The following is a 15,383-nucleotide window of genomic DNA, read 5'->3' on the forward strand; positions in this document are numbered from 1 at the left end:
CCCCCAGAGGGCAAAGTTAGGAGCAACCTATAAAAGGTTTAGAGAGGCAAATGTCTTAGAGAACTCAGTCGAAGTCTCCCCCTTAATCTTTCCACTAGAGATATTCCAACAATGACTCAATGGCTATTCTATGGTTTATTATAGAATAGAGGCTTATTCAGGTGGACAGAAGACTTCTAAGTGACTTTCCTATTAGACTGCAAACTCCTTGAAGGTAAGGATTATTCCTTTGCCTCCTTGTATCCCCAGTGTTAGCATGATGCCTGGCACATAATGATATTGTTACTATATTGTTTTATTATTGCCATCATATTTTATTTACTTATTATTTGTATTATATTATATCATATTATATTATGTTATGTTATGTCATGTTATATTATTAATGTTAACTGATTGGAATTCTGTGATTCTGCTTCTGACTTGCTCCCCACAAATCTTTCCTGTCATGGCACCTTCAGAAGGAGCCTAAGGAATTCAAACCAAAATGACTGCCTTCCTTGTATCTCTTTTTTAAGATCAGTTTCTTCAGCTGTAACTTCATAATGAAGGTGGTCCCTAAAACACCAAAAGGCACATCTAAACAATTTGCTTTCAAGGTAGAATTCTAAAAAGTATCATCTGACACTCTCAGTGAGGTCTTGGCCAGGATGGTAGTTGGACCAGTCTGGGCATTTTTCATTATGTGTAAAGTCAGGGAGTTTGAACTAAATGGCCCTTGAGAACCCTTCCACTTCTACTTCGATGATACCAGGAGACAACTCATACCTCAATGATACCAGGTCAATCCCTTTAAGAAAGGCAGTTGTTTGTCAATTATTTTCAGTCATGGCTTCATAACTTCATTCGGTGTTTCCTTGGCAAAGATACTAGAGTGTTTTACCATTTCCTTCTCCAACTCATTTTATAAATGAGGAAACTGAGGTAAACAGGGTTAAATGATTTGCCCCGAGTCACATAGCTAGTAAAGGCATGAGAACTCTGATTTAAATTCAGAGAAGACTTTCTGACTCCGGTCTGGCACTTTATCCACTGTGCTACTTTGCTGCTATGGTCTAGTGAAAAAAGAATACTAGATCTAAAATAAGAGTATAAAGGTTCACATTCTTTTCTAATTCATCTCTCTCGGCCCTACTTTCCTCATCTGTAAAATAAGGGAATTAGATCAGATGTTTTAAAATTCCCTTTTGTTTCTAAAATTCTATAAAAATAAAGTCATTTCCACACCACTTATAGTATTCTTTTGCTAATATGTTAGTCTTCTAATTGATCTATTATCTTAAATTATAAGTATTCCCTCTAGTGATACAGAATAAAACTTATTCATACTTTCCAAATCTAGATGATTCTCATTAATATTTTTTCATAAGTTTGCCACAATGACTCCACCTAATATGTCTTGGGACTTTCATTGTCCAAGAGGGAAACTATGTGACTTTTTTTTCTCTCCTGTATTGTACATATTTCTCATGCCTTCCACCATATCCCTTCAGAATAATTCCTCATGTGTAATATGTTATATCCTGTCTCTATCTGCCATGTGCCTCTCCATTGACTTTTGGGGGTTATCCTCTATTTTGGAGTCATCCTCTATTCCAGATCTTTGAAGATGGTACTATTTTATGACTCAGTCATTTGGCATGTCTAGAAGAAAAGTGGCATTAAAAAGATGAGTTTGGAGATTAGAGGAATGGTGAAAAGGTGAGAAGGATGGATTAATTTTTTAAATGCTTGTTAAATGAAAAAATAAAAACAACAAACTATTTTTAAAAATAAGAAAGGCCTTTGTACTCAAGAAGCAAGAGATATTATTCAAAGGCAACCCAGCCAGCTCTTCTTCAGTTCTGATCCCAGTTCACTTTCCATTTGCAGTTGCTATTCTAGATATACATACTAATGCATATTCTACATTCTATACATACATTATACAGACCATACATATATTATTCAGACTATACATACTAATAGAGCTCATCTATAGATTGTCTAGCCAAACATATATTATAATTTATATTAGTGATTCTCAAATTTCTTGGTCTCAGGACCCCATTATGCTCTAAAAAATTATTAAGGGGGTTCAGTAGATTGTTAGCCAGGCCTAGCAATGAGTAGGTTTAAATCTAGCCTCAGCCACTTCCAACAATTTAAGAACTCTATTATCTATTAACTGAAATTCACATCTCAGAAATAGCTGCTGAATCTCCAGAAGATATCCAGGAACTATTTTAAGAGAACTTTGACGCTATGATAATATAAATCTCAGAAAAAATCCAGATCTATGCAGTAAAAACCATTAGAATACCAAATCTGGCCTCAGACACTTCCCAGCTGTGTGACCCTGGGCAAGTCACTTAACCCCCATTGCCTACCCTTACCACTCTTCCACCTATAAGTCAATACACAGAAGTTAAGGGTTTAAAATAAAAAAAAACAATAGAATACCAAAAAGTATTGGTAATTTTGAGATGATGTGGATATATGTTAACTTTAAAGCTTTACCTACAACTTAACAGATGATTTGGATATATTAGGGAACTTACCCCTAAGTGGTACAGATAAGAATTGTCCCACAAATTCCTATAAAATGAAGAACTTAAACTCTTGTTTCTGAGTTCTCCTCCATCTCCCTCTGGTCCATGCTTCCTAGTACTCCAAACTCTAATCCATGGTTATATGTGTTGTATTCTGCCTCTTCCCCATGTTTTTTTAGCTTCCTTTACCATCTGATCGATCACCTGTCTCCACAGAATCTGCCTCTGTACTCCTTTTGCTACTTGTTTCTGTATCCTCTGTACATTATTTAAATGTGATTGCAGCCCCACTTCCTGTTGCCATCATGTGCCTTCCTATCAAGTACCCAAAGAACTAGGTGTGTCTGCCCTCATTTCATAATTTAATAAATTAATGATCAATTCAGTTGCCTTGGGGAGGGAAGTAATAATAAGATCCAATATGTTTTTCACACCTTTGCTATTCTTTTCTCTTTCATATATCTTGAAAAATGGACCCATCAATTCCTGCAAAAATTTGTGACTTCTATCATTAGTCTCTTCCTTGTCTATCTGGTCTATTGCATTTATTTTCTTCATTTTTTCCCCTTCATCTCACTTTTACTTTCTGTGGGAATACATTTTGGAACTCTGATAAGGTGGTTTCTTGATTATCAATAGGAGAATGAGTTTGCTATGAAAATGTTGGTAGAGCTTTTCCATTTTCTTCTTTTATTATCTTCATTCTAGTTTCATCCTTAAAGTTCCTTGTCATAACTTTGCTTACTTGAATTTTTCCCCAAACTTTATTCACATTTATTTCCCCCTTTTTTGTTTCTCATTGTTTTATGAAAGAATGCTGCTCAGAATTTTCTACCACATTTCTATTAAAGATTTTTACAAAGGAGTTTATATTCATGTTAGATCAATGAAGGAGAAAAATAGAACAAAGTTCATTCAATAACCATGAAAGTTTAAGTGAGAATGTACTGTTTGCTGAGTTTTAAAGAACTAATCTAGCCATTCTGGAGAACAATTTGAAACTGTGCTCAAGGACATATACACATAAAACTGTGCATACCCAGTAAGACCACTACTAGATCCAAAGAGATCAAAGAGAAGGAAAAAGAACCTATTTGTATAAAAAAATTTTAAGCTGTTCTTTCTGTGGGGCAAAGAAATGGGAACTGAGGGGATGCCCATCATTGCAGAATGGCTGAACAAGTTGTAGTACATGATTATGATGGAATAAGAAACAACAAGCAGGTTTCTGCTATCAGAAAAACCTGGAAAGACTTACATGAACTGATGTAAAGTGAAGTGACCAGAATCAGAACATTGTACACAGTAATGGCAGCATTGTAATGATGATCAACTGTGAAAGATTTAGCTACTCCAATAAAGACAATGACACAAATCAATTCCAAAGGACCCATGATGAAAAATGTCATCTCTCTCCTGAGAATTGATGAACTCTTGAGTATAGATTGGATCATACTTTTCATTTTTTTCTTGTGAGTGTGTTTTCTTCTGCAGCATGGCTGATGTGGAAATATGTTTCATATGACTTTACAAGTATAATTGATACCATATTGCTTACTTTCTTGAGAAGTAGAGGGGAGAAGAAGGGAAAGTGAGAATTTGGAACTCAAAATGTATAAAATAGATATTAAAATTGGGAAACATTTAATTAAATAAAAATATTTTAAAGAAAAAAGAAAGTTTTGGTGTGAGGAAGTGAAAGGGGATATGAGGTAGAAGAGAGGTCTCTGATTTAATCAACGGCATGATTGGAAAACTGGGATCCTGAAACAAAGTAGTGTTTCCTCCCTGAATTTACAAAGTTTTTATCTTCTATGAAACCTGTCAGTTTCACTGAATTTGAAGTGCTGGAAGTAATCCCCAAAGACTATCAAGGACAACCCATGCCATAAAAAGAATTCCTTTTATAATATGTCCAGAAAGTGACCTTCCAGATTTTGCTTTTTCCTGTGAGGTCCACCCACTATCTACTCAAGTACTCCAGTTCATTTTGGTATTGCTCTAATTACAAATATCCAGTGCCAGGAAGTTTAGGAAACTGAAGTACTCTACCGAGCTAGTATCTGATCCAGAGGCATCAGAGTACAAAAGAAAGAGATCTAGACTTAGAGTCAAAAGACCTGAATTCTTGTCCTAGTTATGCCACTAACTTGCTGGATGACTCTAAGCAAATGGCTTAATCTTGGTGGACCTTAAATTCCTTATCCATAAATTTAGGAGTGTAAACTAAGTGACCTCTAAGACACTTTCCAATTCTTTCATACTATCGTTCAACTTAGATTAAAGCCTCACCTCACTTGGTTTGGAGCTGAACAAACATGATTTTTGCCCAGGAAACAAAGTATGTCAGATACACTTACAAGCCAGACCTGTTAGCCCACAAACATTCAGACTGTGCCTTTAGAAGCTACATTACAGATAGAGTCCTGGCAAGGGAACAAGCCTTCCTGCTTGGTGTGTTAGCACCATATGTGGATTCCACTTCTATAGTTTCAAAAAAGAAAAGAAATGTTAGTTGGAAGAATGTTGGGTGTTGTGTCAAAAGACCAGGGAATCTTGTCTCTTTTCTTTGCTCCCTGGATGATCTTGGGCAAATTACTTAACATTTCTGAGTCTTAGTTTCTTCACTGTAAAATGAGGAAGTTTACTAAATAATTTCTGTGGTTGTTCCTAATTCTAAAGTGTATGAATACAGATGATTCTTCTATATATTTTCGGCCAATTTCTATAGTCACAGGACCTGAAAGCATAGCATTATTAAAAAGTTTTCTCTACTGAAATATAAATTTGCTCAAGGAGTTAAATGGATACATAAAAGGACCAAAAAAGGATTTAGGGCAGCTGAATGGCACAATGGATAGAACCCTGGCCTGGAATTGTGAAGATCTGAATCCAAATTCGGGCTCAGATACATATTAGCTAGGTGAACCAGGGCAAGTCATTTAACCATTTTTGTCTCAATTTCCTCATTTGTAAAATGAACTAGAGAAGAAAATGGCAAACCACCCCAGGATCTTTGCCAAGAAAACCCTAAATGGGGTCATGAAAGGGTCAGCCCTGCCAAAATATTTATCACTTGCTTGATGAGATTTTTCCTCAAGAATTTTTACAATTATCAAATTATCTTTTTCATGGGGGGGTATAGATATGTGATTTTATCATGGACCTCTTTGTATGGAATCTCCTATCTGCTGCCACTAATCAATAGCTAAATAGCTTCCCCTAAGTCACACCACCAGGACATTACAAAGGTAGAGTTTGATCCCAAGTCTTTTCTGATTCCACATTGTTTCTCACACTGTTTAGTAACCCTATTTAAAAATCTGTCTGTTCTCTTGGTGACCATCCTGTGACATGGCATCTGAAAATACATTTTTATCAATGATTTTCAATGTATTTCAGGGTAACTTTATCCTGTATCACCTGGGGTGGTGATACCTATGGGAGAAAAAAGGGCTTCTTTACTTTTCTTCCTTTTTTGTTGTTGTTTAACTGAAGTAAGGAGTACTGCTGAATTTTCACATTGCTCTTCATATTCTCCAGAGTATCTCTTTTGTCAGTTATACATTTTCCTCCCTGATTACTCCCTTCATTCTTCTTATCTAAGTTATCCATTGACTTTTGGGTCATCTTGACTCTTTAGACAACACAGAAGCCTTATAGTTCCAAACAACAGAGAATAGAGAGAACATTTATGTCAGAGAGAGAGGTTTCTGAGCCTGAGAGAAGAAGCCTGAGATCATTAAAAGCATTCAATCCATATTCTCCAATATCCCAATTTAGGTCTTTCAACTTATTCCTTCCTAAGCTAAAAATGGGTACTCCAAGTCATCACCATTTTATCAACATGCAGATATTGTGTTATTATTGAAATTGTATTTTAAGCTTAGATTTAGGGCAGCAACCACAGCTTGGGCAGGAGTATTTTCAATAAAGTTTGGCTTCCATCCCAGGGAAATTGTCCACTGTTGACTCTCTTTTATAGATGTCTCCTTTGGTCAGGAATATCACCTTCTTAACCTAAGGGGAAATACTTTGATCTTCTCACAGATTGGCACTAAATACTGAGCATCATTACTTATCTGGAAGTGATCCTTCCTTCCAGACAACAGCAGGACTGTTAGGGCACTGTGGCAGACAACTCACATTTCACAACTACTTCTTTGACATTCTTTGAATGTTTTCACACCCTGTCACCAGGCTTCCTATACTGCAATCCTCTATTCTTTAGAGAAACATGTACCACATTTGGTCTTGAGATGAATTCAATGAACCTGATGTATCTAAAACTGCCTTTATCTTTGGACATTGTTTGGGATGGGAGGCTGGGAGATTGATTGTTAGTTACTAACCTTGACTCTCCCAGCACTGAGTTGAGGAGGCAAAGACCTGGATGCAGCAGTCACTCTTGCTCTTGCCTGGGCCAGGTTACCTATGGAGAAAGACAAAGAATAGGAACTGAATTAAAAAAAATGCTGACTTGTTTGGGAAAGACCAAGGGTTCTCCATTACTGGAAAAAATGAGAACATAGTTAAGAGTGTCACCAGCATTGCTTGGTCTTTACAGGACCCAAAAGCACAGGTACCAAGAGGGGCCAGGATATAGTTGTGGCAATGGGAGAAAATGGAAATGAACATGAAAAAAGTGTCACTGCTCTGAGAGTCTCAGGCTGATGACAAGACAGGGACGTTGAAAAGAGACAGCATAAAATGTCTTAGTTCTCATAAAAGGACAGCAATCCCACTGCAAGTGTAATTACTTTTCTGTGACTTCCTTAAATTTGTACCAAATCCCTCAACCCCCAAAAACAGAATAGGAAGGAAGTTAATACCATGAAATCTCTCCAATTCTGTGCTGTGCTCAGAAAGGTATCCTTGGCCCTAAAGCTAATGAAAGATGAGAAAAATGATAAGACAATCTCCCCTTTGAACTTTTAACTCCCAGATCTGCCTAATCCTGGTGGCTTTTTCCTCTTCAGATAGTAAGGAGACCTTCCTTTCACAAGATTTACAGGTTTCTTAGGAAATCGCTGCCCTCTGCACTGAGAGACCTGAAGTATATCTTTTTGGCTTTTTTTTTGTTTTTGTTTGTTTCTTATTTGTAAACTCAATCTGATCTTTATGCTAAGTAAGGGATGTCACTTCATGCAATTGTTCTGGGAAATAAAGGTTGCTCAGAACAATAGTTTTAAAATAAAGTTGTCACAGAAAGGCACCGCTGTGAATTTTGCATGTGCAAGACACTCAAGATTTCAAAGTTTTAGCAAGTCTAGCACAAGATGTCCAAATGTTTTCTCTGGCTGTGTCTTCAGAGGCTAAACTGTGATTAATAGCACTGAAAGAACCCTTTGAAGCAGGATTGGTGACATCAAAGTCCTAATCCAGGGGTGGCAGGGTTTTTTTTTTTTTTTTTTATAATGAGGGGAAGCATTTTAACACATTTCAAAGGATTTACAGAATGAATAAACAATAGACCCCAGCAGAAGCACCCCACACCTTTCAGAAACATAACACATAAATAAGTTTCCATTTTAATTTAAATGTAAATAAAGTGTTGGCACTTCTTTTAAATGTTAAGCGGCCTGTTAGCATCAACACTCTAGCTGGCGATTTCCGTTTAGAGATGGTTCATTGCTCCAAAATACCCTTCTGATTCTCCCTTAATGGTAACCACTAAAGAATGCACAGGAAAGAAAACAGAAGTCAAAAAGCATTTAAAAGAATTTATATCCTATAAGGGACCTGAGTCAAGAGAGAAGCTTCATTCTAAGTGCACAGAACCCCCAGCAATCTCCGTGTTCCCAAATTAATGAGAAAAGGAAGAAACAGTCTGAGACAATCTCAGCTGGCACATTAAAAAAGGGGGTGATTTCTTGCTTCAGAGGATTTCCCATCTATTTTCAAAAAACTACCACTCACAATTTCTGTACCAATCCCCCTTTCACAGAAAAGGACTGAGGCAAGATCCTTTGGGTCCTGTGTGAGAAGTCAGGGACCTCAGCCTATCTCTACTGCCCCCTTCGGGTTCCAGGATTTTAGGATAAATTTCAGGTTCGAGGATGATTTTGCTATTTTGTGACTTTATTAAAAAAAGAAAGATTGAGGTCACTTAAAGGGGACAGAGAAATTCCCCCTTTTGAAGTCTTCTAAATACAGAAAAGAACAGAAAATGGTAAAATAAATAGTAAATAAACAAAGAAAAGAAAAAGAAAATCCCAATAAGCTAGCAGTGTTATGAAGCAATTTTGCAATATAAGAAAGTCAAATGGGTTAAAACAGACAGTTAAAATCTGCATTTGAATCCTGTCTCTGATACTTACCAAAATTTGCAACCTTGGATAAGGCTTATTGAAATCTCAGTTTCTTCATCTATGAACTAGGAAAAATAATCTGTGAAATGCCTTCTCCAGTGTTGGAATGAAAGAGCATTGGATTCAGTTAAAAAAAAACATGTGACAGAATGTTGGCCTTCTTTCCTACTCCCTTTGTGATCTTGGGAAAATCAATTAACCTTTCTGAGTCTAAGTTTCCTGAGGGGGAATTAGACTATATGAAATGAGGGGATCAGATTAGAGTTCTTAACCTTTTTCTGTGTCATAGATCTGTTTTTAAAGGCAAAAAAATATTATATAAGATTACAAAGGAAATCAATTATTTGGAAATGTAGTTATTAAATAAAATTTTTAAACCAAGTTCACCAGATCTCAGATGAAGAACCCTCTGGGTCTCTAGAGTAGGGCAACTAAGTGTTACAATAGATAGGATACCAGGTCTGGAATCAGGAAGACTCATTTTCCTGAGTTCAAATCTGGCCTCAAACACATACTATCTGTGTGACCTTGGATAAGTCAATGAACTGTTAGCCTCAGTTTCTTCATCTGTAAAATGAGCTGGAGAAGGAAATAGGAAACCACTCCAGCATCTCTGAAAAGAAAATTCCTGAACAACAATGGTGAGTCTCTAGAATCTGGGATTCTTCATCAGGGGGCCCTGGCTCAACAAAGGGTCTGTTGATAGATTTCAAAGGATGTGAAAACTTGGATGGAGAAAAAGCTGTACAGTAATTTTCACTAGCCTTTGGTTTCCTTTGCAATCCCTATGCATCATATTTTATGCACTTTAAAACACTCTGTGAAGGAATTCATGGGCTTCACCAGACTAATAAAAGGGTCCAGGATACACACACAAAAAAGTTAAGAACTTCTGGAAGAGATCATCTCCAAGGTCTTTCAGCTCTTAATCTTGTGATTTAAGTGTAAAACACAATTTTCCAAATACTGTTTAAATGTATTTAATGATTGAAATAATGTTATTATTAAGTAGCTTTGAATTAGTTTAAAAAACAAAAATCATCATCTCATCTTCCTCTATCAGTCCTTTAAGTAGTATACTTACTTGTGGTCGCTGTGATATTTATATTGCCTAAAATATTCTAATTTCACACTTAATTACATTATAGCTACTACAATGTGGTTTTTGTGGAAAGGTTTGTTATTTTTTTAAGCTGCAGAGGAAAACCCATATATCACATTTTTAAAAGCAATATGCTATAGTTAGCTCTTATCAAACCATCACATCCTTAGCCTCCCAAAATGAATCTGTTTTCTATTTGGTCCACTAAGTTAATTTAAAAAAGAGCTTCAAAATATGGCAAAGCTTTTCCATTTATCTATTGTGACAAGGCTAGATGGTGTTAGAATCTACCCTGCAGACTTCAAGTTCTCTCTCAGCACAAAGGAAGTTGACCTAAGGCTGGAGAATGAATGTTAATAGCTGGGAGGAGGTGATTACAATTGTAAGGAGGGTTTGAGAGTGGTCCTCCATCCTGTGCAGGGCTAAGGATGTGGGGAATCCATTTCCATGGGAGGAGCTGCGGCTTTGTGCAGGGATGGGGAGGAGGAAGGAGAAGAAGAGTAAGCCGGGTGGGAAGGGACCAGCTCTTCTCTCTTCCAGGCTGATTTACCAGGGGAGGGGATTTATAAACATTTCCATTTCCCTTTCAGAACAGACAGTTTTCCCTTTATTTTCCTTAGGGGAAGGTTAAAGCCTGATCGAAGCCTCAAACATGACTCTTCTCTCCTCTCAGAGGATCCATGATTTCATGGATGTGGATATTTATATTCCAACGGTACAGATTTAAAGCCTTGCCTTCTCATCCATAGCAATTCTCCTCTATGTCCTTCTATAAATCCATTGCAGGGGTCTACCCGTTGTCTAGGGGCCCTTCTCTAAGGTCTCGACATCGGATGGGAGCCAACGTACCAATGGTAGACCCTGACTGGCTGCTGTTAATTCTCATCCTGGCTATGTCTGTCCCACCTTCCTCTCTGTCACATCTCTTTTTGTGTGTAAGTATCCCCAACAGCTTTTATTTGTGTTCCTTTGACACTCAGTGCTACCTGTAGGATTCCTGTTTCAGCAAAACCGAAACAAATATTTTCATTGGATTTTCCCAGGCCGAATATAAACTGGAGCTTTAAAGATTTGTGATCCGATGATCTCAAAACATTACTTTTTAAAGAACAGTAACTCCCCACTCCTTGCTTCCTAAGCTATTAAAACTAACAAACAAAACCTCTGCCTGCAAACAGCCTTCCATCTAAAAACCAGGATGTTTCACAGGAGGTAATAAACTTTCTCTTCCCTGTTCTGTAAACAGTGAGTGAGTCAGCTTGCTCCTAGTCCTCTCTTTTAATTTCACTCAAAGTCCTTTATTGCATTACCCTTCCCTCTACACTAACACCACTAAAAATGAATTTTTCTTCCTTTTATGAAGAGCATTAATTTATAAAAAAAAAGTTTTCATTCTGTTACAATTATATTCACTATCTCAAGAAAGAGTCAAATGATGATAGACTTGTGCATTAAAACTTAGCTTTTTGTCCGTTCCCTGTCTAGCCAAGACAGAAATAACATGATAGACACACAGGCTATTGTTCTGTCATTTTCAGTTGTGTTCGACTCTTAGTGACCCCATTGGGGTTTCTTTCTTTTCTTTTTTTTTTGGCAAGTATACTGGAATGGTTTGTCACTTCCTTCTCCAGTTTATTTTACAGAAGAGGCAAACAAGATTAAGTAACTTGCCCTGGGTCACATAGTTAGGAAATGTCTCAGGTCAGATTTAAACTCATCAAGATGAGTCTTCCTGATTCCAAGCCCAGTGCTCCATCCCATGCCCAACTAGCTACCCAACATAATCTAGCACGTCCAACAAAGCACAAGGAATGGTCATGGATCACATTGAGGTCCATCCCTAATTCAAGGTGCCAAGAAGGAAACAAAAGTTTGGTCAAAGAATGCTGGAGTCCACATGTCCTTCTAGGAAAAGCATGAAGCTAGGGTGACCTTTACCCCAATAATACTAATTGCTTATAAGCATCCTAAGTTAGGCACCACTTATGGTCCAGCATTACTCTAGGTACAAACAGGAAGGACAAAAGCATGAAGTGGGCAAAATTAGTTTTTGTTTCCTCTTTACTGTACCCCATCCCCATTCTTTACCCAAACCCAAGGCTTCAGGGCCCTCAATGCTGAATCCTTATCTCCATACTCCTCCATTCCACATTTGCCCTAATAAAGTGAAATGAATGAAATTCTCTATAGGTTGGATTTTGACTTTTAAAATATCAACATATTCATCTGCAGCTCAAGAAGATCTAACTAGCTAATGGATTCCCTCATTGCCCAAACCAAAGTCACAGAATTTGAGCAAAGAAGTCAGGTTGGGCCAGAGAGAGAGAGAGAGAGAGAGAGAGAGAACAGAGGCTCAAGCAGAGCAAAATCTGCAGCTAATCTGAGTTAGGAGAAAGCAAGAGAGACAATATGGCCAGAAGAGAGAGGAAAAAGAGTTAGTGGCTAGGCAAAAAAGATTGACATCCTATTGCACAAGTAAATGTATATTCCATCTGACATGATCACTCAGTTCCTCTTTAGGACATCTCATATTAGAGAACAGTCAGACCTCAATTCTTCCATTTCAGGAAGAGGTGGGTCTCAAGAGGACACCAAGAATCCCTCTTCCTCCCTGCAATGCCATTGCACATGTCTTCCAATATGGTGGCTGCTTAGCTAACTTCTTTACCTAAGCAAGTCCTCCTTTACAGGTAAATAGGGAGCAGGTGTCCACCCTTGCCAGTTTTTACAACTATATGAAAGAAGGAAGATGCAGCTCAGTTTCATAGCCTGGGGTAGAGATGATTTTGTAGTTTTAAAAATCAAACTCTTCTTGGGGGCCAAAAAGGGAACTATTTCTCAAAAAAAATCTCAATTCAATATTAGTTTTCCACAATATCAATATTAAACATTCCAGGTCCATCTAAATTTCTCTATCCCTATGGCTCCATTATTCTAATACTAGACTATTTTGTTAACCTTTAATTAAATTAATTAGCGTATTAATCCACCCCGATCAAGTATCATATATAAGCTCCTCTATTTTGGGAGAACATTATTCAGTAACAGGAATATCATAAGGATATAAAAGACAACTACTCTGATCACAAAAATGATTCAAGACAATTACAAAGAACCCAAGATGAAAAATTTAATCCACCTCCAGAGAGTAAACTGATGAACTCTTAAGTATAGATTGAAGCAATTTTTTTTTACTTCACATGCATAATCGTTATCAAATTGTTTGCTTTCTCAAGAAGAGAGGAGGAAGAGAGGGAGAGAGAGAAATCCGGAACTCAGAACCTTAAAAAATGAATGTTAGAATACTTTTTACATGTGAATGGGAAATATTTAAAGAAATAAGTAAAAACATATTGAGGAAAAATAAACTCCTCTCTTTGGTATTTAAACCTTTTCATAAATTAACCTATTTCCTTTTCAAATTTTTTACATTCTATTTCACCTTCACACATCTATATAATTCAGCTACGTTAGCTTACCTGGAGTTCCTCAAACATGACACTCTGTCTCCTATATCTATTTCTTTGCAATGGATGTTACTCAAGTTGGAAGGCTTTTCCTCCCGATTTCTACTTCTTAGTTTCCCTGGATTCTTTCACAACTCAGTTCAGGTCCCATATACTTAATACTATGTAAGCTGCTCATCATTTATATGCTTTCTCCCCATTAGAATAGAAGCCTTTTAAGGGTAAAGGTTATTTTTGCGTGCTTTTTTTGTATCACCAGTTCTTAACACTGTGCCTGACATACTAAATGTTTGTTGATGGATTTACTGACTTGAGAGATACTTGCTTTTTAACAAAATTATCTGGAAACCCACTTACATCAGCCAAAAAACTAAGATCTTAATCCCCAATGAGAGGTAAAGTGTCCAAGTCTAGGAAAGTATATGTCCTGGTCAGACCATATGTGATGTATTGTGTTCAGTTCTGGACATCCCATTGTAGGAATGACACTGATATTAGGGACAGCATCCAAAGGCAGCCAAGATGATAAAGGGAAGAGGACTGGGAAGGGAACAAGCATTTATTAAATACCTACTAGATGCCAGTTATTGTGCTAAGAGCTTTACAAATATCTGATTTGAAAGGAGATTATGGTGGAGATACTTTATAATTTGTTAATATTGTTTGCACCTAGGTTTACATGGCTAGATATTATTTAATCCACTGTGTGAACCTGTGGATCATGTTGACCCCAAATCACTGAAATGCTTGAACCACACTTAGGTCTTGTTTTGGGTCCACACAAATCACTTATTTTGAGTCTATCCACTTAGGTCTTTATCCTGCCCAATAGCTTGTGTTTTGGCTTTAACCAAGTTTTATCGAATGTCTATACTTACCTGTTGATGTACATATCAACCGAAATCTGGAAACTTGCCTTTTTTTTAAAAACTATCTTCGTTTTTGGAAATTGGCCTTCTCTACCTTCATTTGAACTCTCTATAAACACCTTTTTCCAGCTCTCTCCTTTGTCAAATGACTTAATAAAATTCTTCTAAAAGCCTTTTTTTGATTTTTTTATTTGAGTTTTGTTCTCAAGCATCAAGATCATACCAGATGAGAACTGGTGGAAGGAACTCGGCATATTTAGCTTAGACAAAATGACTTCTGAAGTCTCTTTGAGAGTCAAGATTCTGTGATGTGGAGGTAGGGCTCTTGCCATTTTCTGCATGTTGGTCTAGCTAGGATCAGGGTTTCCCTGAGTGTACAGGACAGAGCTTAAGACCTTACATAGCTCCTGGAGAATGGAGGGGCAAGTATAAGAATTTAGGAGAAAAACAAGTTGATCAGTGCAAAGAAAGCATGTTTGAAAGTGGCAGCTTGGCTGCTCCCAATCTTTGTGACTTTGGAACAGTTTCCTCTCCTGGTTTCAGTTTCTCATCTCTAAAAGCTGAACAAAATTATCGCCAAGGTCCCTTCCGGCTCAATATATCCTATGATCCATTGAACTTGTTTTTGTATTTCCAAACAAATAAGAATTGTAAAAACTTCAGACAGGTAATTTTTTTCTACTTTCTACTTTTTTTTTTTTGGCTGTTACTTTCTGTCTAAGATAAAAAGTCAAAGGTTAAGCAAATGGGATTAAGGGATTTTCCCAGAGCCACACACCTAGAAGTATCTGAGATCAAATATGATCCTAGGCTCTCCCAAAACCAAGTCTGGTGCTTTATTCATTGTACCATCCAACTGCCCTTCTATTTCATTCTTAATATTTCAAGAGGAGGAAATTCGAACAAATCTTTGCTCTCTAATTTGAAAACTGAGATGGGAACAGTTGGAAAGACAAGCTTCATCCCGAAAAGATTTCTGACTCTTCCACATTTTGATAAAGTCAGAAATATCTCTGAGATACTTTCCTCTCTGTACACTTGGCATGTGTTTTTCTCTGAAATTCCATCATAGGGGAAATGCGTCAAATCTTCTTTTTTTTCCT

At 37.1% G+C, this 15,383-nt stretch overlaps 1 protein-coding gene across 1 annotated transcript in view; it reads right to left on the reverse strand.

Moving 5' to 3' along the window:
• Positions 1-15,383, reverse strand: part of LOC123242218 (myosin-IIIb-like) — a 413,600-nt gene that overhangs the window by 75,021 nt on the left and 323,196 nt on the right. Inside the window, exon 22 of the mRNA XM_044669803.1 lies at positions 6,880-6,963. Within this exon, the coding sequence (XP_044525738.1) occupies positions 6,880-6,963 (84 nt within the window). The remainder of the gene's footprint in view (positions 1-6,879; positions 6,964-15,383) is intronic.

The sequence above is a fragment of the Gracilinanus agilis genome, chromosome 3 (assembly GCF_016433145.1).
Source record: "Gracilinanus agilis isolate LMUSP501 chromosome 3, AgileGrace, whole genome shotgun sequence".
Classification (NCBI taxonomy): Eukaryota; Metazoa; Chordata; class Mammalia; order Didelphimorphia; family Didelphidae; genus Gracilinanus; species Gracilinanus agilis.